At 40.7% G+C, this 26,356-nt stretch overlaps 1 protein-coding gene across 2 annotated transcripts in view; it reads left to right on the top strand.

Moving 5' to 3' along the window:
* nphp4 (nephronophthisis 4) overlaps positions 1-26,356 on the top strand; it is a 249,953-nt gene that overhangs the window by 123,170 nt on the left and 100,427 nt on the right. For both annotated transcript variants that reach the window (XM_061736682.1, XM_061736683.1), the window contains exon 8: positions 2,136-2,271. In XM_061736682.1, coding sequence (XP_061592666.1) covers positions 2,136-2,271 — 136 coding nt within the window. The remainder of the gene's footprint in view (positions 1-2,135; positions 2,272-26,356) is intronic.

The raw sequence follows: 26,356 nt of genomic DNA, 5'->3' as shown, positions 1-26,356 counted from the left end.
AGGTAGCTTTTACACATCCGATTAATTAAAACAGCTTAACCTCTTGACACATTTTCTAATGTAGATATTACTTTTTAGTTTCATTATGAATGAATGAATGATTGTTTGTGTCGGTAACAATATATTATATAACAAGTGTCTTTTGTGTCTATAACGGACAAACATCATGACAATTTACACATCAATTTTACACAATAACACAAATAATTCCAAACATATTTTCTGCTCCAAGAACAAAATTAACGTCTTTGACAAAGTCTCCTGTGTCCTAACACGATTTACACAGCTGGCCATTCCAGGTTTCCACCATCAGAAAACAGCCTTCTTGTACGTTCCAATATTCAATGATAATCCATAACAGTCACGGAGATGAGACTGCCACCGCCCCTGTGTTTTACTCCAGACAAAAGACACCAGGAGGCTCATTACCAACCTTGTCAAATTGGATATGCTGATGTAAGGCCATCAGCAAATCCATACCTTGGATCATGGAGCACGGAAGAGAGAATTTTAGCCCAAGCCAATCCATCACAATATAATCCAGAAACTAAAATTCTAAGGCTGAGCACTGCTTTTTAAAATTTAATTTAAAGGAGATACACATTCTGCTCCTCAGATGTGTCGATTGATATGTACCACCTTAAAGAAGTCACATCCCCTGAGCCCACTTTGCTGGATGTACACCAGCTTTCTTTAATACCCTACTCCAACCACTGCTGCGATTGCAGAAACCGCTGACCAGCTCAAGTAAACAACAGCCAGCAGTTTCAGTTAATGAGCTGCGTGGGTGCATCACTGAGGCGTTAAGCAGAAATGCTTTGCGTTGACATTTTTTTCATGTCTTTTTGAGTGGCACTGTACAGGTGTGTGATGTCTGTCACTCTTTTGTTCCTGCGGGTTACTCGTTCGCCTTTCTCTTCACAGATGTTTTGCCTGCCGAGCTATTATACAAAAATACCCCGAGCAATCATTTAAGAGTCATAATACAAGCTTTTGATGTAAAGCTTGAGAACAGCGAGGTGAGATCACTGCTGCAACAAATATAATGTTGAGGAGTTGAAGGTGATGGGGTTTTTCCATTTTTCATATTCTTGCTTTTGATACCTTTCTGTGCTCTAAATTGGTCTTGTCTTAATGATATCCTCTTTTCAAGGGAGTTAAGAGACATGCTGACAGTGCTGTCAGCATATTGCTTAATTGGTTGAAATTATAATATCTTCACTCATCCTTTTACTGGACAATAGTAGCAGGATCCTCTGCATGTAATGGATATGTTTTCTGACATTCTTCCAAGCTTTTCTGACAGTGTGACCTTTTTAATTGAAGCTGTGTCCATCAGGAGCATCAGCCTCGACATTTTTTAACAGTTTCATAAATTATTCAATCATGAGACATTTGAGTTTAGGATCAAATAAATCTATCTTGTACAGTTAATGTAAAAACACCCAAAAGGTATGCTGTGAAGTTTTACAGACATTCAATCAGAGAGTGCTACCCAAATCCAGTTCATCTAAAGGAATTACTTATGTGATTATATTGGTCTCTTAATCATAAGATTCTGCACGGACATCCAAAGCTGGAGGAAATAGAAGTAGTCTTCTTGACTACTACGTTATACAATACCCTTAGTCATAACCATACAAACATTGTGTACTTTAAATGTTTTCTTTGACGAGCAAAATGCTGGTTATACATGCAGCTTTTAGTTACACTGATATTTTACATTCACTGGTCTTTTCACTGGAAAATAACTATCTTTCTCATTTTGCATATGCAGGATGGTTTCTGATAGTAGAGAAAGTGAGAGAAAAAAAAAAGTGACTCCAGAGTCCATGAAGTGAAGGGAGAAAAAGCAGTAGGCCCAGGCTATCGCTCAACAGTATGCTCCCGCCTATGGAGAATGCAAACTGTGAATGACGAATATCAAGAGTGCCGGTCCATTCCTCACACAGGAGGCCAGTGCTTGCAACATTTAGCAAATGAGTGTAAATCTTCCTACACATTTATTTTGTTTATACAGCAATGTGACATAGTGGAGCCCATTTAGATGGTAGACAGGCATTGTAATTTGTTCTATGGTGGCTTCATTTCCGTGACACCTTCTTTACATGTGCATTTATCTTTGCTCTCTTCAGCTCAGCAACATCCTCCTTCCCTCAGATGTTGGGTCTTCGCAGCAGTCTGGATCTCACGCTGGCCAGTCATCAGGCTTTGGCAATCGTCTTTCAGTTGGAGTACGCCTTCTCCGCTCCAGCAGGTCGAGAGACTCTGGTAAGAGTAATGCACAAACGCACGTACTTTATACACCGAGTTAAGCCTAAACCCAGATCCTGGCCGGAAATCAACCTCTCGTTGAAGGGAGAACTAGCCAGACGGTCCTTTTTGTTTAAGCTGCCTCACTTCACTGTTGAGATCAAACACTTAAACGGATTTTCACAATGTGACGTGAAGACACCTGTGCAGAGGCCATTATCCGCTCTTCTGTCAGCCTTTGTTCTTCCGCCCCCTCCTTCTTGTTTTCGGAGTACTTCATTTAGAAAGCAGTGTTTGAAATTACGGTATCTTAAATGTGTTGCCTCATTCCTGGGTTCTTCTCCGCTTTCACTTTTTTTTTATGGTAATATACGATAATTTTGTGTTTCATTGTCAATTATTGAGGTTATTTGGTGGATTTGTTGCTTGGATTATGCAAAACATATTTCAAGTGAGTGTGCGCATGAATTTATCCTTTTGTATTTGCACCAAATTAACGAAACTGCCACCTCGGAAAAAACCCCAGCTCAGAAACTCGACAGGGAACCTCACTTAGGAGTATCAGCATCACTTCTAGTGGTCACCAGTTTGAATGCCCAAGTAAGTAGTGCAACAAAGTGGCACTGGCCAGGAAATCCAGCCCACAGGCTTCAAAACGACTTGGTGATTAACTTGTAGACATTGCTCAATCTCATCCATCCATCCATTTTCTATCGTTTATCTGGCCGGTCCCAGATAAACGATTGCTGGGAAAGCAGCCTGAGCAAAGATCCCCAGAGCTCCCTCTTCTCTCCCAGTGACATCGCCTCTGGAAAGCTGTAGGCACCCTGACCAGATGCCCAAACCACCTTAACTGGCTTCTTTTGATGTAGAGGAGTGGTGACACTACTCTGAACCTTTCCCTGATGACTGAGCTCCACACTCTGTTCCTCATGGTTAGCTCAGCCACCCTTCAAAGAAAGTTCATTTGAGCAGCTTGTATTTTCAGTCTTATTCTTTCAGTCACTGCACACAGTTCATGACCATAGATGGGGATTTGAGCATAAATTGATTGGTAATTTAAGAGCGATCCACTTTGGCTCTGCCTACTCTTCACCACGGCGGACTGGTAGCACCCACATGATTTTGGATGATTGTTGAATTTCCCTATCAATCTCCCGCTGCAATCAACCCCCTCTCACGGAGCAGACCCTGAGGTACTTGATCGCCTCCATCTGACCACGGCAACCTTGAGTGTGTGTTTCAGGAAATCTGTGTGGGGCTGACGCCTCAGTGGGCCAATCCCCATTTATTCACTTAATTCCTTCAAAAATTACAACTTACAGGGCAATTGTCAGGGTTACAGAAAATGAGAAATACACTAAAATAAAATTTCTGACAAGGGTGCTGCTTTTTCTTTTCTTTTAGTGGGTGCTCTTGACAGCGAGATGTTATTCATTCTCCAATTATTCTCCCATCTTTCCCTCTGTTTATTTGATCGAGTTCTCCAACATTTTTTGTCAGTCTGAACATAACAGCAATATACAGTAAATATTCTGCTAGAAGACAGGGCGGCCTTTTATTTCTTTCTTTTTTTTATTCCCATAAAAATCCTTTAAATGGAATCTCTTACAAAGAAGAGTATAAACATGCTTTTCGGCAAAGTCTTGGGAGAATTTCTTTTGAAATAATGAGTATCTATCTATCCCAGTTATGCAAAATGTCTCAGTAATAAAGTATAAGATGAACTAGCTTGAAACTATCAATGACAATAATTTAATACCTGTATAGATATTTAATGAACCTGTTCTCTAGTTTTTTTGTACTCTTTTTGGCTGTTAATTGCCCTGCTTCCATGACATTTATGGTGCAAAATGTTCATTAAACTTAAAACATAAAAATTGGGAAAAGGCTGCACATTATATGAAGATTTTGTGTCCTTTCAGTAATAAATTGAATTCAAATTGATTTGTTATATATATTATCTATTACAATACAAGTTGCCTCTAGGCGCTTTCCAGGGACCCAGAACATGACCCCCAGGGGAAATATTAAAGAAACAATGTCAGGTATAAAAAAACTCTCCTGGCAGGAGAAAAACCTCCAAGGCTTGTCAAGCCAAATAGTGACAAGGAGGAAAAACTTCCCTTTAAGAGGAAAGAAACCTTGAGCAGGACCTGGATCATGGGGGGAGGGGTCCTCCTGCTGAAAGCCAGCCAGGTGGAGGAAGAAAACAGGAGAGAGAGATACAGTAGGACCGAGAGAGAAGAGGCACAGATGTAATGTCAATATTACAAAGGACAAAATACTGTATATTAGTAGTAATTGGCCGGGTTTCCCAGATCAGTTAAGTAGTTCTTAACAGCGAAAGACTTCTTTCAAACCTTCTTAAGGAGCCTGTGAAAGAAAATCGCGTTTCCCAGAGTCGCTCTTAGCTTAAGTATCTCTTTCATTAAGAAGGAAATGAAAGATGCTGCTGACCCAGTCTTTACAACCATCTTAGTGAACAAAGACTCACAGATCCAGCCGCGTCAGGCAAAACAATATTACACCAAGCAATGAGATATTAAAACAATGCACCCCGCACAAGTTTTGATCTATTTTATACTTTAGATTTATATTGTTTAGCATTTATTGGTGACAGCAAAGGGGGGAAAAAAAAGAAAAATAAGGAATAACAAGTGTGTTCCTGTATATGCTTTATGCATTACGCACAAATAAAACGATCATCATGAATATCATTTATTTGATGATTTGGCTGCTATACAGAATGTTCTCGCTGCAAATCAACCGCGTCACCGTGCGCGAAGCAGAACTGTTTTTATGAACGCATTCGTGCGTCAGCACTTCAGTCCCCTGGACGTGCTGTCGGTCCGCGCTGTCCAGGCAGCCGGGACACCGATCCTCCTGCGCCACGCCCGAGCGCATCTATGTGATGACAGGGAAGCAGCAGCTGATCAACGGGATCCTTTGATGAATCGTTCATTACAGTCTCAAATATAATCAATGGTGTCGGTTTATATTAAAGAATCTTTTTGCCCAGAAGAAAAAAGAGCGAAGACAACGACCCATAACTATATTTTCTTCTCTTGAAAAAACCCACCTGCGGGATGCAGCAGCATCAGAAGAGCAGGAATACGTGCGTGGCGGGGATGATCTCTGCAATCTGAAGCCCTCTATAATTGTAAAAAGAATTTCACTTATCACGGGTTCTTTTTGGAACATAACCCCTGCGAAAAACCAGGGATTGCTGTAATTCCACGTTGCGATTTGCGAAACTCGCCTTCTCTTGGCTCATGTTTTTGAACGCACACACACGCCCACCACGTTTCCTCCCGGTTTCTGCGTGTGGGGAAAAAAAGCCTCACTGTAGCCAGAAATAACGGAGTAACGCACCGTTTGGATGAAAAAGGGTCATTGAATTATATTTATCATCTTAATTTTTCATTATAACGCACAGGCAGCAGGGAATTAGTGCGTTAGGTGGAAGTGCTGCGTGTGAAAATGCGCTGATAGTGAGCGGTGATCGATTTGCCTGGCATCGATTGATTTGGTTTCAGAACCGGACAGCTGCTCCAAAGAGCTTCTGAAAGAGCGAAACTAAAGAACGGTGTTAAGAAGTCATCTGGGAAACACCCATATCTTAGGGTTCTCTCTTAGTTCAAACCTTCTTTGAACCTCTCTTAAATCCTTAAGAGAGGTTGGATCTGGGAAACCCGGCCATTATCTGTTAGCTGTAGAACTAAGAGTTCTATGTACTTGTACTATGACTGATACATTGCAAGCAGGTGTAGGACAGAGACGATGATTTAAACAGGTTTAGACAGCAGACACTGATGCGGTCAGAAGGTCGGGCTGCAGGTCAACATGCAGCTCTTGAAGCTCTGGCCTGCAAGCATATACAGAAAAGAAAAATGGAGTGCAATAGAAGTGATGACTGTCAAGAACCGCTTTAATTTTGACTGGGTGGTTTTTGTGTCTGCAGCCACTCTGACTGTCATTATTTTCATTTGAAAAACATGGTGAGGTCTGCAATGAATCATTGTAAGGCAAGCACCTTAAACGTGGAGCCAGCCGGCCTGACGAACTTCTGGAAGGTCGTTTACCTTGATTATATGGAGAAACAGCAGATTCAAAACTTTGAATTTTGATGAGGAATGTTCCTCTTGTTGCACCTCTTACTTTGTTCCCAAGGGAACCAGTTCCTACAGAAAAGCCATTGTTACTCTTCATGTTGGGTCATGTGAGCTTTAGATGCGAGACGCCAGCCAATATATCGATTTGACAATTGACAGAGCAATTGGAAATAAAATTATGGTTGTAAAAACGCATGTATATATGTGGTCTGTTTTGAGTTGTGCTTTTCTCTGTTTGTTATGAATAGTTTAATTTAATTGAGCTTTATCCTGAAGCTCTGTCATGTCTCTCCTTTGTTCTTATGTAACGGACAGGACACAATTATAGGTCCACACTGGCATCATGTGCCGGGGGAAGAAAATTTCAAACTCCTACCATACCGTTTATTTACTGGTCACGGCATGAAAAATACAGAGAGACTGTGGTAATTGTGTGTGTGGGTTAACCCTCAACACTTAATGCATGACACGGCTGGACTCTTTGTGTTATTGCGTGTTTTTCCTTACAGAGTCAACAAAACCTCATTTAAAAAATACACGTATATCGAGTCTCAGTAGGATGGCTTGAAACATCTTCAAAAATGCATCAATTCACCCTTTTCTTATTATAACCACTTGACTAACAATCTGATGTACACTTCCCCAGTTGTATTACTCTGTTTGTTTATTGTCCATCTTTATAATGGAAAAGACATTATTGACTGGAATCACTGACACATATGGAATATTAATTTGAGTATAATCAACTATTGCATACATACAGTATAACCTTTTGAGCGAGGAGTAAAATCCCAAGTATTCTCATCAATTAATTACATTTCTGTTTCTTTTTTTGTGACTTTGGGAAAAAGGAAAAGATTCAGACATGGCTGCAGAGTCTGATAAATTGAGACTGATCGGAGCATAATAGATTACCTATAATTTCATAAAGTACAGTAAATTGTTTCCTTTGTTGTAAATATGGAGTTAGATAATAATTCACATTTTTATCTGGCTCAGTTCATGCAGAAAAGGATATTCATGTCATTTAGCGAAATTTATGGCCAATCGTCAGATTAAAACATTTTCTTCAAAGCTAGAAGCCGCCGGGGTAAATATGAGGGAGTGACTGTACTCCCACCAACCTTACTTGAGGTTAAAACCTGTGGTTGTATGCCCATCTACCTGGGAGTGTTCACTTAAAAAGGATGTTCTCTAATATTATAAAAATAATGAGCTCTTTAGTCTTTTTTAAATGTCAGATCAGTGCAGAACTTTGGGATGTCTCCTTTAGTGGAATATCCTGCTAAAATTTAAATGCATCCAAATCCTAAAAACATCACTTCATTAAAACCTCCAATCCCAGTTAGTAATAGGCCATGGATATTGGGCACATACACACATAATATCATTGCTAATGATGAGCACCGTTTCTGCATCTACACTACCATAGAAGCAGCATCCTGCAGTCAGTCCTTTTGAGAGAGCGTGCCGTCTTGTTCTACTTCCTGCCAGTTGCATAAGTTTGTTTAGCTGGGATACTGTCTAAAGGGAACCCAGTCCTGGATGCTTCGTGTCTGCATGAGTGAGCGCTAACAGGTTAGTGCAGTGCCTGCCACGTCTGCTTTGGAACTTGTTGCTGTCGACAACAGCACCCTCAAGTGCTTTCTGAGGTGGGGTCCGTGTGAAAAATGTGGCTGGGAATTGACCATCTTTATTTATCCTAACAAGCTGTGATTCAATGTTGCATATTCAATATAATGACTTGTTCAACGTTAGAAAGGCAATGTTTAAAGGGTACGGTGAGATCGAATGTCACCACAGTGGCACAGTAGGGAACCAAGGATCTTACTTCTCCACTATTCCCCTTTTTCACAGCGAGGGTGGCCATCTGAGCCTTTCTCTGACTTTTCAGTCAGATATACATGTGTCAATTCAGTCTTGCTTTCATTCGTGAGGAGGTTGACATCTTTAATGCTCTCTTCAGCTATGGGCTATAGTTCTTTGAGGACTAGCCTTTTTAATATTCAGGAAGTCTACATCATCTGCATATTCTCTTTCCATTATCATCATCATCAGTGTCAACAAATCAATAGCATGCTGATGCACAGCGTCATAAAATCTTCTCAAGATTGTGCAACTTCTTGGTTGGCCGGCAGCATCTATATATATACTTGTGTATATACTTGAAATTAAGCTTTTTTTTTAATATAGATCTATTATGCCAAACAGAAAGTCTCTGAAATCATACTGTTTTACTCTCCTTTTGATTATAGAAACAGAAAGCTGGTTGGCATCGTGGGTTTTTTGAAAAGGCGAATTGGTACATGCTGCTGGCACAAGAGATTTATTCACTGCACTTAAAGAATAAAACATTGGAGCTACAGTTCTTACGAGCTTATCTGTGCCGTGAAACTGAGCAAATAGTTTTCTTCCATTATTTAAAACCTGATTCAAGTTCAACACTAATCTCAGAATTCAGGAATAATAAATATGACAGACAGCTTTCTATGTTCACCGTCGCGTCTCTGCAAGCTGGGCCAATTTCGTCAGAAAACATACATGATTATATGCTCGCTGTCTCCGAAAGACACCCCAGAAGAGTAGTATTTTTAAAATTTATACATAAAAGTGTATAAACCTCTCAAACTTTGGACAAGTTATACAGGCCCCTATAAAGCATGTTCTTGTCATTGTGCAAAATGTCAGTTTTTATCACCTAAGTTGAGAAATTCCATTAAACTAGAGTGAGCTATTCCGTTGCCATGTATATCATCCTGCAGTGGTGAGAGAGGGTGTAAAAAGCCCCCAAAAAATGTTTAGTAAGTTCTGCACCTACTCTACTCCACAATCCAGACTTCTCAGCCATGAATATTTTAATGTTTGATGCGTAGAGTGAAATCTCTAGCCTAATGTGGAAGTGTTTTGTGTACACATGTTGTGTTGTGGATGTTGAAAAATAGGAGCAGCTTATGACACCATCTCTCACAGCAAGGCTCTACAGGATCTGTTGATGGCTACGACTTCATGCTCTATGAGTTTGGCAATCAAGAAGAGCGTGATGGGACAGTATACCTGTCCGTGCACTGTCTCGGCTGTCGGAGACGTGACGCTTCTGAGGTGTTGAAGTGGTACTAAAATAAGGTGTGCCTTCAGGGAAGGCAGCTGTACTCTGTCAACAAGCTTCACGTCGCTTGACACTTCTTTGAGAGAAACAATCATCTTGGATTGCCTTCACAAACTTCTCAAAGACTTTTCAAGCTCTTGTAAAATCTATGCTGGTTGTTAAGTCTGGAAGAAAGAGCCATTTTTCAACCCAGATCACTTGTGACTGACTTCCTGATTCAGTGTGGATAAAGTGTAGTCATGAAGCGTGCCGATATTTTAAACAAGGGTATTGAAGGCGCCGTTTGTACAACTGCGCCTTGTTTTCTGTGGTTTGATTCACGGGTGGCTTTATGTGTTTGACATCTGTGTATAATGATTCAGTCACTCCTCCCTGAGTCTCTTTCATTTACTATGTGTTTGTACTCATTTAATTTCGACAAAATTTGAAAATTTTAATTCTATAAATTACTTTAATGTTTTAACTGGACACATCTTAAGTTCTGTGTCGAATTAAACGGTTTAGTTTGAAATGAAATCCATAAAGTTTTATGAACTTTTTTTTTTATTTTAGCTTTTTTTCTTTGTAGGGGTCATCGTATTCCAGATATTGATTTGGCCTAGGTTTTACCATAAACTGTATAAGAAGAACTGGACACACCCCCTGTGACATCAGCACTGGGTTTTCTGAGCAGTGCTTTAGAAGCCACTTTTTCCTCTTATTGTGCAGCGTCATGAGGGTCGATCGAGTTCTGAGCAGATCTGGGGAGCCGTCTGGAAAAACGACTACCTCATTTCAATCACGGTTAGCTGCGTTAGATTGGCTGGTTTCCCTGATGCTATGATAGTAATTAATGATAGTAATTAATTAATATAACATTATATCCACTCTGATTAAATCCGTCCAAATGTCCTCAAGTCTTGCTGCTGAAACAACATTGAAATGAGTGCAGCCTAAGCTAAAACGGGGACCTTGGTATACAAATACTTTTTTTTTAAATTTGTTTTAGACCAGTTTCTAAATATGTTTAATTTTGCTGCTAAGTTGGACATTCGAACGAGTCAATAGACCCTTTTTGTGTTTGTAAACAATGATGACGTAGAACGTATGCGCGCGCATTTTGGCAACGGAAGATGGCGGAGATGAACAGCGTGTCAAGCTATGCAAGGGGATATCAACTAAAGATCCCAAATTTTACCTTCACAAGTTGACCTTGACAAATGGTGTCCGACTTCCAGATCCGTGTTCTATTAATGAGTGGGTTGAAGACGTTAGCAAGTGGCCAAATGGGTTGTCGTCATGGATGTATTAAATAACAAATGGGTTGTCGTCCCGGGGCGGTCCCTCCCCCCTCACCGCGGAGCTGCGGAGCCTCGAACCCGGACTGAGAGGGTCATGAGCGGCCAGCGGATCCCCGAGCTCCCGGAGCGGCTCCCGGAGGATCCGGAGCGCCCCCCGGAGGATCCGGAGCGGCCCTGGAGGTTCCGGAGCGGCCCCGGAGGTTCTGGAAGATCCGGAGCGGCTCCCGGAGGATCCGGAGCGGCTCCGGCCGGCCCTGGAGAGCCTGCGGCGGCGGGCGGAGCGGGTGTGCGGAGGGGTCCCCGGGGTCCCCCGCCAGCTTCTCCTCAAGTTCCTGCGGGCCAGAAACTTCGATGTCCCGCTGTCCCTGGAGGTACGAGCCGCCGCAGGAGCACCGGTTGCTCTGAAATGGTCGTGATCCTGTCGGAATCCTATAAAACTTTAGTCCGCCGGTGGAATAGCGATTCTTACAACCGTATACGCAACAACCAGACATGCTGATGCTGGGAACAGTTTGTTAAATTCTTGCTTTCAGTCAGAACTGCTGGAGAACAACGCCACTTCTGTTGCCAAGATGCGCGCGCAACATTATGTAACGTAGGCTGAAAAAGGGTCAATGGAGAATAACTTGTATTTGGACCCCTAGTGGTCAGTGGAGGAACTGTTGGAATAATGGGGTTGGGTTTCTACGCCGGATGCATTTCCTGACATAGTCCTCCACATTTATCCAGGCTTTGGACTGACACGATGAGTGACTGGGCTAATGGGGGCAATGTAGGGGTTCAGTGCCAGTGCCCCAGGTACCATTTGGCACATGACAGGCACATAAAAGGCAGCATGATAAATGTTTTATATTGTTTCCACTGTACTTCATATAAAATACATTTGAAAATGTTGAAATAATTATATAAAAGAATTTAAATATTGAATGGAAGACACAGATACGATAGTGACATGAAACAGTCCAATGATTTATACAATTACATTATGCGGCAAAATGACATAACAAGATTTCATACTTTACAAAAAGCTTGCATGTGCTGAGGACATAATTGCACTTATTGCATTTGTTAATTCATCCTTGTGTTACATGGTTATACTCTCTTTATGCTCTCTTTTAATCTGTGGATGTTTTCCATCGTGTTACTCTGGCTTTCACTGTTCACGTCAACACTAGATGGTGCTGTGCCGTGCAGCTTGAGGGACCCTCCTGTGTCGTGAGCCCGTGCCTGTGGGACGGGATCACACTCCATGCCTTGTTGTTCTTTCCTCCGATCAAATAGATTTTTATCTTCAGCTTTATTCTGAGGGGGCTAAGGTGGATAAGAGTAAAACCAGTTTGTTGAAATCCCCTTTTTTCTCTCAAAACTGCAACACACAGGCAATCGCCCGGTGCTCTGAGACTGCCTACAAGCCTCTTCCTTGCTGGGTTGAAAGCCAGTCTGCTTCTCAGTGTTAGACAGAGAAAAAGGATGGCCTCTTTTTTTTTTCTTTTTTTTTTCCCTTATGAAATTGTATTGCCCTCATTGCCTTTGGATATGAAGAAAGAAAACCATACTGTGTCGTCATTTGTCCTCTTTGGAATATTTGAATTTAGCTCTGTTGTTCTGACTGTCTCGTCTCTCCGTGTCACATGTGCTCCTTCTCAAAACCTCTGAGTATTCTTTATTCATGCTCTTAGCAGCAATCAGTGGAATGGAGATAACAATTTAAAAGTACGAAGCTGGGAAAAGGAAAGGAACTGGGAATTTGCCTGATAGGCTGTTCTCAGAGGGTGTCTGGGTTTGATGATATTCAAATAATCAACTTTTCTCAGCCATAAAGACCATGTCCACTTAATGCATTTCTCCCGTCTCCTTCCTGTGTTCCTTTCTTTTATTTGATATTTTAGTCACTGTCTCTAATTCCTTTCTCATCAAAGCTTCTACATTATTGTTCCAGCATATCTTTGAGTGCTCATGGCTTGATGAACTGTGCAGAGGAAACTTTGTCCTTTCATGTCTAATGCAGAGCACTTTCTCACATCACTGCGCCGCCTTCTGGGGACGAAACCTGGAGAAACTGTGTGAAGAAAAGAGGCAGGACGAATGCATGTTTGAGCTCCATTTGCTCGCTGTCTTCAATGCACCAAAAATACTAAGATGAAAGTACCCTTAATTCTCTATATCGCTAAACATATTATTGCAGCAACTGCCTGTTTTTTGTTTTGTGGCTGGAGAAATGGTAATAATTGGATATGAAAATCTAATATCATCGTTTGACTTTCAAACAGTTAGAATCTAGAAGCCTGCTTCCAAAAATTGAGAAACAGAATGCAATGTTAAGATATTTCAACAGATTACATAATCCTAATAATACTTAAAGAAAATCATTTATTTATTTGTGGAAGGATTATCTACAATTTTGCTCTCACTGACAGCCTGACACACACAAACACACATTTATAGACATCTTGAATGCATCCAGTGCCAGAGATCATCCTTTCAGTTGAATCCTTCCTGATATGGGACAGATATGTTACTACCTCAGTGTCCAAGGGTAGACAATGTTACAGCGACAACTCATCATGTGTGAGGTGATATAATATTGTTGTTACATTGTTTACGATCTTCTAATAATAAGTTATCACCTTACAAATGTTGTCGGTCAGCCTTTTTGTGAAATTTACAAGAAATGGGATTTATGAAGTCTCTTAGACTGGAGGTTGTGGCACATTTGCGAGATTGCTGGCCCTGTCCTTTGTAAGATGGTGCAGAATTTTCTTATACGGCCTCCAGACTGGTGTTCTTACAGGAATTTGACCACTCTGAGGACACGTAACTACACTATTGCTTTTTTGTGTGTGTGTGTTTTGTTTGTTTTTATTTCCTCCAGATTTCTGTTCTACTGGCCTCGTAATTACTAGATTTATGTGTCCGTTTTCCAGCACAGTGGAATGATCCCTCTTTCCCACAAGTCACAAGAGCAGTGGTAATTGCTTGCCTCTCAGGGTCTTCGCATACTCAATCACTTTGAGAGTTAGAAAAAAAAAAATCCATCATAGCGCATCATGCAGTAATCTACTTAAATGTTTAAATAGACGTCTTATACAGGAGATGATTTAGTTACTGTGAGAACACTTGGGTCAATGACAACTGACGTGACACAACAACCGCTCCCCTAATTGTGTTCTGTCAGCAGCAATTTAGCCCTGCCTTAACTTCATCCGAGACACCTCTCTCCTCGCTGCTTTTTGATCGCCGTCTCTGTTCCACCGCTTGGCATTGCTCGTTTATCGAGCCATGCGACGCAGGCACGTACTGTATGGCTTAATGCAGAGCGACGGGGCTTATTGTCGCCTCCTTTCTTCAGCTGACAAGCACTAGCTCATCTCTAATGGTCTGGCTTTTCCAAGGGAACCTGGGGACGATGGCAGGGCCCACCTGCACTGTTTTGTTCTTTTGCCAGGGAACAATTTGCTGGGCAGAATGACATCAGCCAAAAGACTGACAAAATGAATGAGTGGCTGCTTGCAGGTCACGGTGTCACAAAGATGGCTGCAATGCAGGTGGATGGATAGACGGAGGGAAAGCTAGGGGCCTGTTGAGCCGAGATAGTCGGATCCAGCCTCCCAGTGCTTGTTCTGCCTTTCCTCAGATCCCAGGCATCTTCCTGGAACAGTAGGAAACTTGTGTGACTTTGTTTGAGAACTGAAATAAGTAACTGGGCCAGCACCCAACCAGTAATGAAAGTGTCACCTACATCTTATTTTCCCGCTGTGTAACCTTTAACCCCGGCCGAGCTTGGTGAGTGGCACAGTTGATTACTGAGCGTCTGAGGAAGTGTAACCATTAGTGCTTGACCTTTAAACATACTCAGTCTTTGGCCTTTGCTGAGCTCTCATCTGGATATATACAGGCGCTGGCTGAAACGGGCTGCGAGCCCGTTTCATATTTCTTTATGGAGCAACGTTGCATTTAAAATCAGACATGGTCATCTATAAGAAACAAAGGCAAACTCAGGTGGCGGTCATGAACGTTGCCTTATTGACTATTTGTACGAATAAAGAGGCAAAAGTGTTGAGGATCTCTGCTGATGGCATGACACAACGGCTCTATGCACTGATGGGAAAAACATGTTTTTGATTCTTTAAGTGCTCCTCAGGAGTCAATTGGAGCACTATTGGCATGACTCAGCTTTAAAACCTCCTGTGGACACATGAATCATTTGTTTGGGGCATCGTTGCTTGTGTTTTTTCAAATGGATCATTGTCAGGTTGTCATCAAGGTCTACACAGGTCTAAAGCCTGCTAACGACCCATTCATTTCAATCAAGCGCGTCTCTATCTCACCATGTCTTCTGCGTCTTACGCTGTCACACCAACCAGCTGCATGTCCTCTATCACCACGTCCAGAAATGGCCTCTTTGCTCTTCTGTTTTTCATTCCCGCTGGGCAGCTCCATCTCCAGCACTCTTCTACCAGTGCGTCCACTATCCCTCCTCCGCATGTGTCCAAACCATCTATTTTGATTTGTCTCCAAGATGTCTAAGGCTCCCTGTCCCCCTGCTTGTTTTTAATCCCATCCATCCTTGTCAGTGCCCCCTACAAAAAAAGATATCTTCAGCGCTGTCATTTCCAGCTCTGCTCCGTGTCTCTTGGTCCGTGTTGCTGTTTCCAAGCTATATGGAAGGGCTGATTTCCCTTCCGTCCTGTAAACCTCTCCCTTTAGTTTTGATGCTGCTTTACCACGGTAAACTCCAGACAGTCATCTCCTAAAATGAAACACACCACTGCCCTTTATCATTGTGCCATCCTGTAAAACGTTTATTACCATATAGTTTTTCGCTGCACCAAGTCAAGTCAGTGAAACTGGCTGTAACCGGATTAGATCTTACCTTTCTAGACTAAAGTTAACATTTCAATGTATTTTTGAATCCAGCTTTTCTATTTTTCATAATCTAAACACAGAGGGGGCTAAATAAAATAGATTGTATGTTAGTGACTCGGCCTTCAGACGTTAGCGACTCAGACTTGAAAAGACGTGTGTTGATTCATTCATGGTGCAGAAATGTAAGTCAGGCTCTTTTTATTGTTTGAGCAAGTGTTTGAGACAGAGGTAGGTGAAAATAAGTCTAATTTCTTCCCACCCCGTTGCTGGCAGAGATCAGCTGAATCTCTCTTGCAGAATTAACTAATTGTATTGTCATTATCAATCATATCATATAATCCATAATGATTATTAATGTTATGATCATAAAATGATGAACTGATGGGAAATACTACATAGTAAGTGATTGGTACAGTATTTTTAATTGAATTGAACAGTAGATTTGCTGCTTGTGTAACTAAGTGTAACTTGCAATGCCAGAAAATGTCACTCACTCCTTTGTGAGAAGTGCTTGATTACTACAGTAAGTAGGAAGCTGGGAAAACAGAGTTGTTGATGTTCCACTGAACGTTTTTCTGTGACTTATTCCCTTAAATGTGGAGTTTTGCTCTCTCTACAGCCCTAAGTGCACTATTATGGAAATCTAAAGCTTGATGGGCCTGCTGTGCTGTCAGAGTGGCAGTTCCACCCTGTCTATCTCTGCAGCAGTTGGAGTTGTCCTCAGTGTGGTACTTGGGACATCAACATTTACAAGAGAACAAACAAAACTACACTACATTCAAAAAGTTTTAGTGCTCACAATGAGTGAAGCTAAATACAGTGAAGACGAGCTTTCTGTTATTTTAGTTCCACAACAGAAATCAGTCTCAGTCCTCTTTTTGCTCTCTGTCTTAGATGTCAGTACTTAAGAATGGAGGATAAACTGTATGTGCAGTAGAAAGGAAGGACATGGAAATGGATTATTTAAAAGTGTTTGATGTACAATGTCTAATTGTCACCACTGAGACTCTTGGTCGAGTTTTAAACAAAGACTGCATTAAAAGAACCGGACAAACCATCCTATTATGTCATGTTTTTCTGAAGAGGGCTTTTGAAGCCTGTTTTCTTTTGTCACTCTGGCTAAAATCTTAAATCTTAAGTGGCTAAAGTGATGTCAGCTAGCCAATTCATTTCTGGAGCCAGCTCTTCCTAATTCACAAAGAGGAAAACTGGGTGCTGCACTTCAGTTTTAGCTGGCTTACTTATCAGGCCATGCTACGTAGACGCTCTGCACCACTACAGTCATTTCACTCTGATCACGCCCCAGCAACTCCGAAACATTCTGGGTCTGTTACATCGTGCAGCCTAAATAATGGATTAGCTTGTTTGGCCTTCCCCTCCCTCTCCCCGTTCTCACTCTGCTGTTATTAGTTACCTTTCTAAATCAATCGGACATGTTTCTGCCTGTCATGTGTCACTGCGACAGAGATGATTGGAGAATGATTCTCCTGATGTTGTGGCTGACCCCACATGGGGATAGATGCTGGGTTGATCTGCGCTCGGAGTTTAGAGGATTAGTCTCCACATGCCAATTTTTCTTCTGTGAACATTAAGTAGTTTTAAAAAGAAAAAAGAAAAACAATTCAGAAACACCTGATATGCCCTCCTAATCAATCGTGCACCTATTAAAATGACAGCTGCATGACTTAAAAACTGGAATATATTATAGCTTAAGTCAACTCAGAGCCTTTGGAAGCATCATAGTGTCATCACAAAGGAACATTTGTGTGGATCTCAATTGAAAAATGGTTAAATATTTGTTTGACTCTGATCTTTCATATATTTTTAAATTCAATTTTTGCTCAGCAAGAATTTCATATGTATAAATATATCCGTTTCCCAATCATCTACTTTCAATTTCCCTCTTTCTTTTTCTCACAGAGAAGAAAAGTTGAGAGTGAGGGAAGGGAATCTACTTGTAGCACAGACAATATTTCGCACACCTAATTAAAATTAATGCCAGTTCTCCCCTCTCCTCCTCGGGAGAAGTGCATCAATCTCCCCCCGCGATAGGCCCAGAGTGAGTCTTACCCTGTCAGTGCTGCCAGCAGCGCCATCCTTCTCCAGATGGATGCTGCGCCCCGGCAATGGTGATGATGTTCCAACATCTAATGCTTGTCTTAAGAATGTCCCACTCCGATTCAGCTCATTCTTTTCATTGGGGAGAGTTTTACCCCAAACTTGAATGATTTTGATTTAAAACTCTAAATGGATCATGTAGTTATTGGCCTTTTAAGAAGGTAAGCAGCTGTGAAAAATCTGTTTTTTTTTCATGCTGCATCTTAGAACTAAGACAGAAGAGAAATAAACTTTGAAAGTACAACGTCTTTCAGATCTATCGTCTTATGTACCCCATAAACATCATATGGCCTCTATAAAGGTTTGGAAATTAGAAGTGTGTGATAAACTAAGAGCCTCCAAATATTCAGTAGCTTGAAGAACTACCTTTAGTAGCAATAACTTGAAGTGATTTTCTTCATGGCTACTACTCTTTCCTGTGATTTTAAGATGAATTTGGTCCTCTCTTATCTTCAAAATACAGTGACTTTGGTTCATTGAGCCATTTTTGAGCTTATGGTCTAGTTTTGTAGTAGTTTTGATTTTTCTTGTCCCTGGCTTTCATCACCTTGATTCTTGACTCTTTCAGATATTTCTTCAGTACATTTGCTGATGCGTTCAGGATCAATATTCTGTTCCATGACCTAACTTCAGCCAAGCTTTAGCTGTCAAAGATACGGTCACCCATTTGACTCTTAAACATCTTGGTTCACTGTTGACTGTTGACTCAGTAACCACGTTTCCACTGATTGTCACGATCTGTAACAGTGAGCACTGGACCGGCCAGCTGCATGGCAGCATGACATAATTACCACACGACACAGTGTTTACTGTCTGTCAGATCAAGAACAGGGAAGACATCTGAATATAACACGCAGGACATCAAGAACAATTCTTTCTGACATGTGGCTGCTTAATATGAGAAGTCGAGTTTGATAAAAGGTTTGAAAGTGATGCCTCTTGTGTTCGTCACCATGTCGCACTGAGCTGACAATCTGCTCCAACCAGTTAACACACTGTGGCGGTTGTAGCTTCACTTAAAGCAGACCGTTTCCAATGGAAAGGTGCCAAAAATACGAGTTGGTTGGTTTGGTACCCTTACAGGCTTTTGAGCATGAGAGAAAGCAAGTGTGTCGCTCTGAACTACTTCACTACTTCTTAACTACTTTCTTTCAGAATCAGGTTTATTGGCCAAGTCAGGTCAAACAAGACAGGGAATTTGACTTGGTTATTTTCATTCACTGTACAGTAAATAGGCAAATGACAGCTCTTATATAACATAACATATATACAATTAAAAAAAAAAAAAAAAAAGTGAAAGGTGCAGCAGTATGAGGTGGACATGGTTATTGAAAGGTGCATTGGAATGTGCATTTTTTGTTGAAGTGACTATTGATCATGTGGTACTCTGCCTGAGGCTGAAAATGAAGGCCAAATCTTCACTCCTCCATCATCATGCTTAATGTTTTTCTGCCTGTATGCTATGTTTGGGTTTCACCTGATATGGGATTATGCAGTATCTCAAAACATGTAAGTTTCATAAGGCTATTTCTGAAATTCTGTTTTGACCAGATGAAACTTTGTGACCTTTGCTGTGCTATCATGCTCCTTATAGAGCCACGAAGCTTTCTTCCGTCTGGCCTTCCAAACAAGCCATATTTGTGTCGTGATGTTCTAACTCTACTGTTTGGAATCACAATATTTAACATACTGAGTTCTGAAGGATCTGAGATGTAGCTTCTTGTAATTTCTTGATTAGTGGGGCATCCACTTTGAGAGGAGATTGACAGCCATCTCTGATGTTTTCCACTTGTGAGTAATTTTTCTTGCAGTGTAACGGTTGAATGAATTTCCTGGACATGGTCTTATAAATCATCAAACTTATTAGGTGCAGAAATATTTGCTTCGTTACAATCACTGCTGATGTACTTTGTCGTTGACATGCTGTTAATACACAAATCCCAGCTTTCCTAACCAGCAGTCTGTAAAAAGATTCTGCTGTTTTACAGGAGTTGACACTTGCTGATAATCAGTCATGCGCATTTAATTAGCAGAACCTGGCCACTGCTACGTATCCTCTTTATTCTCCTGGAAGCAACAAGGCTGTAGTTAGACATTCACTCTCTGCTTCCATGCTTTTGACATAGTACTTGTTAAATAAACAATTATTTGGTATAATATATGATATGTGTACTGCTGATGTCAGAAGGATGGAGGAGAGTCAGAATGGGGTTTTAATATTAACTTCTTTCATGATCAGACTATCCGAGTCGAGTCTAAAAGAAAAACACCAAAATAAAAAAAAAGCATGTGATTAAAACTTTAATTTAAGTGGAAAAAAATCCCTCAGTGCATTCAAATGTTTTTTTTTCTCTATATATGGATATGAGGCACAAATTACTTTTTTTCATGCTAAAATATCAGTCTCAGTTTAATTTGAAGTAATATCATATTCATCGTATCATGTTTTAGTTACTAGCAAAAACCAGCCAATGTCACGTCACACTCCCATCCCTGTTGCCGCTTGCAACGGCTGTGTATCACTTTAGGATACTCTGTCACACATCAACACTGATGAAACTAACTCTCAGAGCTGCACTTGACATCATGACAGAGATTAAGATCTAAGAGATTTAAGAAAAGTAATGATGGAAGAGAAATGGAGAGAGCAACTGAAGCAGACTTCAGAGAAAATCTTGGAGACTGTCATAAAAGGGATTTAGGAAGACCCGTTGAACTAAAAATGGCCAAAGATCCTTAAAGCTTTTGTAAATGTTGTTGGACGTGGTCAAATACAACTGCCATTGTAATTACATCATCTGTCTCGATTAATCTTTTGATGTTTCTACAAAAGCATCCGCTGCTTCAAAGAAAGGTTGCACGTTCACAGCAAAATTGAATGTGACTTGTTCAGTCTTGCCTGCAGTGGCTCCTAGGATGGTTGTGGTGCTTCCCAGGCCTGATTTGGCTGTTGTGAGCTTAATGCAGCACAGCATACCGTGTTCACTTGGAATACTCGTGTAGATGGGTGAAAATACGAGTGCTTTAGCGCCCTTATATTAATGATCTTGGTGCATGTTCTTTCACTTCCTTCAGGGTTTTTATCGTTGTGGAGAAAAGGTAGCGAAAGCTCTGGGCTGGTGCCTGTCACAGGGTCTTGGCTGAAATAATTACTTTAGCAGCTCAACAGAGTGCAGTAATGGTAATAAGTGTCAGTCTTCATCTCCCATCAGTGCACACATCCCACTAATTTGGGATTAATTCCTGCTGTGCTCCAGAACGCCCTAAGTTGCTTAATGTCTTTCTGATTTCTTGGAATTTCTTCAAAAATATATCCCACCAAACTGTTTGATCTTAGCTTATCATATCGGGCCTATTTTATATTTGGACGTACGAAGAGAAGTTGAACAAAGATTCCAATAGCTGCGCTGACTTTGAAGCGTTTCTGTGATTCATAATATTTCACTTTCATGTATACGAGGACGTGGTGAATTGGACCGTAGAGCATCAACATTCTGGTTCCTGTTGTCTTCTGGATAATGTGTTTCCAGTTCTTTTTGATGCACGACATTTGTCCTCTGTCTCCGTGTTTCTCCATCTCCTTAATGTCCCCCAGAAGAGGAAAATTGTGTGACTTGCTCCAGGTCATAGCTGCTGAGATCATTGTTTCAACCCTGTAGTATGTTTGTATCAGACACCCCGTTTTTTAATTTGTCTGGAAAGGCTGCAGTGTTGTATTTTATTCTCCTAAACAAGGTTGATGGATTCCTCTCTTTGAAAATGACTTGCCAGTTGGAGCAATTATGTGCGCGGTGACATTGGCTGTTATTGTTTTCAGTACAACTTTATGAAAAAGTCTCCTCCTTCCTTGTTTTTCGCCTTAGGCTTCTGTTTCTATTTTTCCTTCAAAGTGCACTTTTGAAACAAGTGCTTGCTTGCTCTCAGAGTGGAAGTTAATGGCTTTTATTATGAATATAGCCCTTAATACTCAAATCAACAGTGTAATCACACTTTGGGGAAATTGGCTATTGATCATTCTGCCTTGTCTGAAGTAATGGCTGGTGCCACAACAAACGGCTCTAAAAGCAGCTTTTAATTTAAATGTTAAAATCTCTGATTAATTGAAATGCTTTGTGCTCAAAACAGCTCAAGTGCAAAAAGTCAGAGTTTATTTCTACCGAAATATAACATAATTGATTCGATGTATGGTTTTTCCTGCCAGCAGGCTTTGCAGTTGATTAAGACTCGGTGAGTTACGGTAGCGCTCAGAATAATTTGATTTGCTCGACCCTCTTTGGAAATTTCTTCCCCTCAATCTCACACATACATCAGTTCCTATATGTGTTTAATCACAACGCCATTAAGTCTTACACCTTTACCTGAATTTCACCTCTTTTTCTTTTTTTTTGATAAATGTCCAGAATTTTACGTGAATGTCACATGGGATGTTAGGCTGAAGAATCTTGGAAATAATTTAAAATATGAATTTCCCATGGATTTAACTGAAATGTTTTTGAAAATTAATTTGAATTATGCATTTCTGTGCACAACTGGCATGAAGAATACAGAGGAAACAGCTTCACATTCAAGAGATACTGGCAGTAAAAATGTTGTTAGATTACATTTAGCATGTAAATGTCCTGGCTTGCAACTAAACGTATTTTTTATGTTAAGGTAACTTTTGCTCAAATAGTTTGACTCTAATAGTCCTCTGTTGTGTCCAAAATAAGCCCCTATTTACTATACAGAGCAGTGTTTGCTATTTCATAGTGACAATCCATGTACAACTGATGGTTACCACATTAGTGGGCAGTGATGTGTTACGTTTTAGCCGTGAAACAGCAATGACACAATGAAGAGCGACGAGAAAAATAATGCTAGAAGTGTCAAAAAGTCCATTCCGCTGATGAGCTCACTTCATGGTCCTCTACATTGTCATGGTCATGGTCCCCTAGATTGTTAGCAAGGAGTAGCACCCTGTGTAGTGAGCATGGGGTGATTTCTGACTCAGCCCTGATGAGGTGTGAAGGATTCTGGAAATGATCTGTCCGTGAGATAGAGGAATGCTTAGTGCATGCAGCGTCTGTGGCCTCAGTGGCTCTGCAGTTTATAATCTGTTGTGTGCACGAGACTGACCAAAGCACAGGGTAGAAATTCACATGAATTTACATCGAATCTGATTATCCTGAAATATACTGTACAGGTTTTTTTCAACTGTTTATGTTTATGTAATAATTGCTCTGGGGTCTTGTTCTGGGTCTCTGGAAAGCGCCTAGAGACAACTTCTTTTGTAATAGACGCTATATAATTAAAATTTAATTGAATTTACATTTCCTATCACAGCATATGTTGCAGTTTTTCAAATTTCCTATTTATTCCAGTAAATTCCTAGAATTGAGAGTTAGGGTGCTTCGCACCTGTCCCGTTTGGAGCAGTTGTTCCGAAACAGGGAGCGCTTCCTCCTAAGGATTGGTTCGTTTGGTATATCTGAACACAGCAATCGCGCTCGGATGCGGCACAAAACAAGCGAGCCGAGATCTCCTAGGAGAGGTGGTCTCGGCTCACTTCCATTCCAGACCTGGAGTGGTTCGTTTGCAGTGAGAACATAATCCACACAGCACACAGAAACAAACTAGCCACACTCGCTTACTATGCTCCATAGTTGTTGTTTTTCCCGGGGTACGGAAGAGGAAACTCCTTCCACGTTCATTTCTGACCAATGAGAGAACAGTTGGTTCGCGCATGGCATTTGTTAACAGCTTTGAACCGGTACAGACTTGTGAACACAAATGCCACAAACGAAAAACAAAACAACTGTATCGTTTTAGCCCCTGAATCGGAACAAAACAAGGGGCAACAGGTCTGAAAGCACCCTTAGTTTCCATGGAAAGTTTCCTACTATGGCATACCTAAAATTTTGCTCTGAAGAGAAACATAGATTATAATGATGGAAATGCCATTCCTAGTTCTTGTGCTTATTTCTTGTGTCCAACTAGACTCTCAGAAGTCTGAGCAGCACTTATCCATGCTGGATTGTGTTGTTCTCTCAGATGTAAGTCGCTTTGGATAAGCGGCTGCTAAAGGACAGTTGTTGTTGTTGTAGGAGTAGTAATAGCAGTATTTCTTTAAATTGCAGAGGACTGTCTAAGTATAAAGTTCAGATGCATGATAAGAAATGTTGTTACTGTTTATTTTCTCTCTTCAAGAATCCATCAGTCCTGTTGTTTGCCAGCTTGTCAGCGCTTTTTGCCGTATATATGTAGATAACACTTTCAAAGCACTCTAAGACTATTTATTCATACTGTTACAAGCTTAAAAAGGATTTCATTATCTTGAAATTCAGCACCATTGTAACATACCATTTTAAATAGAAACTCCCAAAAAGATTGTGACTATCCATAAGTTATTGCCTGTTATTTATTTTCCCATTTGTGGAAATGCATGTTTTTATTTTTTGATGGTGGTTTACTATGTAAAGGTCACATTTTTTTTCTCTATTTCCCCACCCCCCCAATTATTTTGTCCAAATTTCAAATCATAACCAATCTCTGTTTCCTCCGATTGAAAGACTAAAAGTGCATGATAAGCACAGACTGTCGGACGGATAAACGGCTGTAAGCATCCCAACGGAAAAGGCCCCTTGATTGGTCTTTTGTCTCTCCCATTCTCTCACGGCTTAGCCGTCATCTGATGTCCTAACTCACTCCTGAAATATATTCAATGAATAATACAAGAAGTGAGCACTAGGTCATGTGGAAGACTCTCATTTTGCTCTTTTCCTCATGTTCTTCAGGAGCACAGGCATGTTTTGAAGCAAGTACGAGGAGAGAAAAGGGACACATTAGACAAACACCCTCACAGATTTTACCGGCTACTTCCCGGCCCATAAAAGGATCTTAAGATCATTTTAAAAAAAATCATCACTTTAAAAATAGTTTGATTTAATGTTTCATTTAAACCAATTTATGCTTTCATCCCCACGAGATGGAAAAACAGGCGATGCCTAGAGACGGAAAAATACTGCTGTTTTATGGATGCCATATATTTTTGGAGGTTGAAAAAAAAAAAAAAAAAAAAACTTTTAATGTCTGTGCTACTTGAGGGTGGAAGTTATAGTTTTAAACCAGCTCCGTCCTCTGAGAGATTGGATATTGATCAGCATCTGGGACTACTTGAGGCGTATGATGCTTTAAAGACTCTTGGATGTAGATGATAGATTTGTAATGAAAGGATGAAATGCTCTCATACTTGAGCCAAACACAGCCTATGACAAGATGCATCCGTAACAAATCAGCCTGTAACTGAGCCACAAATAAATCACGCAAATACCAGCGTTGTGCAGTAAACTGACTGTTGATGTATTCAAATAAAAGCTTTAGAAATGCCAACCCCAGAGCTACGGAGGATCTGTGTGTCTAGGAGGTGTCCATGTATATCATAAAAAAAAAAAAGAATATTCAAATATCTCTAACCTTTACACCCTGAGCACCCTTAGTCCCTGCTGTGCTGCACAATTACTTGCACTGTTTAAAATGTCAGCTCCATTAACCTGCCTGAACACTTGACTTTGGGCTTTGTTAATTGGTCAGCAAGATTGCTTTGCATATTGCATAATGAAGCTGACATTTTGAATCTGCCCCCCCACCCACCAGAGATGACACTAGTTAGTGTTCACAAAAAATGAACAAAAGGATCTGTGTTTTGTTTAGTTCACAAGGACCTCTTGTGGCGTTATTAGTTTTGATTGTTGTTTGTCGGGAGCAAAGGTGAAGAGACATTAATTAAAGAAGTTTTTGGAAGGAGGACATGGTACTGTGTGTAAATTAGCAAAAGATATGACCTTAATAATGCAGGCAATGCAGCAGGCAAATGCTAATGTTTTCCTAACCTTTAGGAGACAGAGTTTTTAATGCCAGCCAATGAAAACAAAATAAGGTGTAAAAATAAAGAGTGTGACCACAGAAAAACTAGGTTTTCTCAGTTACCAACATGTGCATGAATCTTCTGCCTTAACTTTCAAATATGAACATTTCCACCTTTTTAACAACTGGTAAAACACAGATGCACAGCTTTTACGCATCAGTAGAGCAAGAAACAGCAAATAATCTGGTTCCACAAGTGAGATAAAAACATCTGGCTCCACCAAACAAAAAGACAAGAACCAAAAATCCAGGACTAGTGGGTGATGAACAGATCTAGAGTTAATGCAACCGGAGCAATGTTTTTAGCCAAAGGACTCAACTTTGCCATATCTCAGCAACAACTCCTGGTGGTGGACCTAATAACTCCAACTTAGTCAGCAATGAGGAGCAACAGCATAGCTGAGGCTGAAGGAGAGCAACTGAGGATCGAGGTAACAACAGCAATTACCAGCGCAAAAACTGCTCCACCTAGTTTGACACTCCGGGAAAGGAAGGCTGTTACCTCCCTCAGCAGAAAGGAAAACATCATCATTTTGCCAGCAGATGAGGGAAGATGCACAGTAGTCCTCAACACAGCAGATTGCCACAACAAAGTAATGACATTATTAAGATACAGCTCCACTTAAGAGGTTCTGAGGAGGGATCCAACAAGCTGTTTGAAGAGGAAGGTAACGGACTATCTGTTAAACTAGAAAAGGAAAACTTAATTGACCAAGC

This window comes from Cololabis saira, chromosome 12, assembly GCF_033807715.1.
Source record: "Cololabis saira isolate AMF1-May2022 chromosome 12, fColSai1.1, whole genome shotgun sequence".
Taxonomy (NCBI): domain Eukaryota; kingdom Metazoa; phylum Chordata; class Actinopteri; order Beloniformes; family Belonidae; genus Cololabis; species Cololabis saira.
This window is presented reverse-complemented; position numbering and strand designations above follow the sequence as displayed.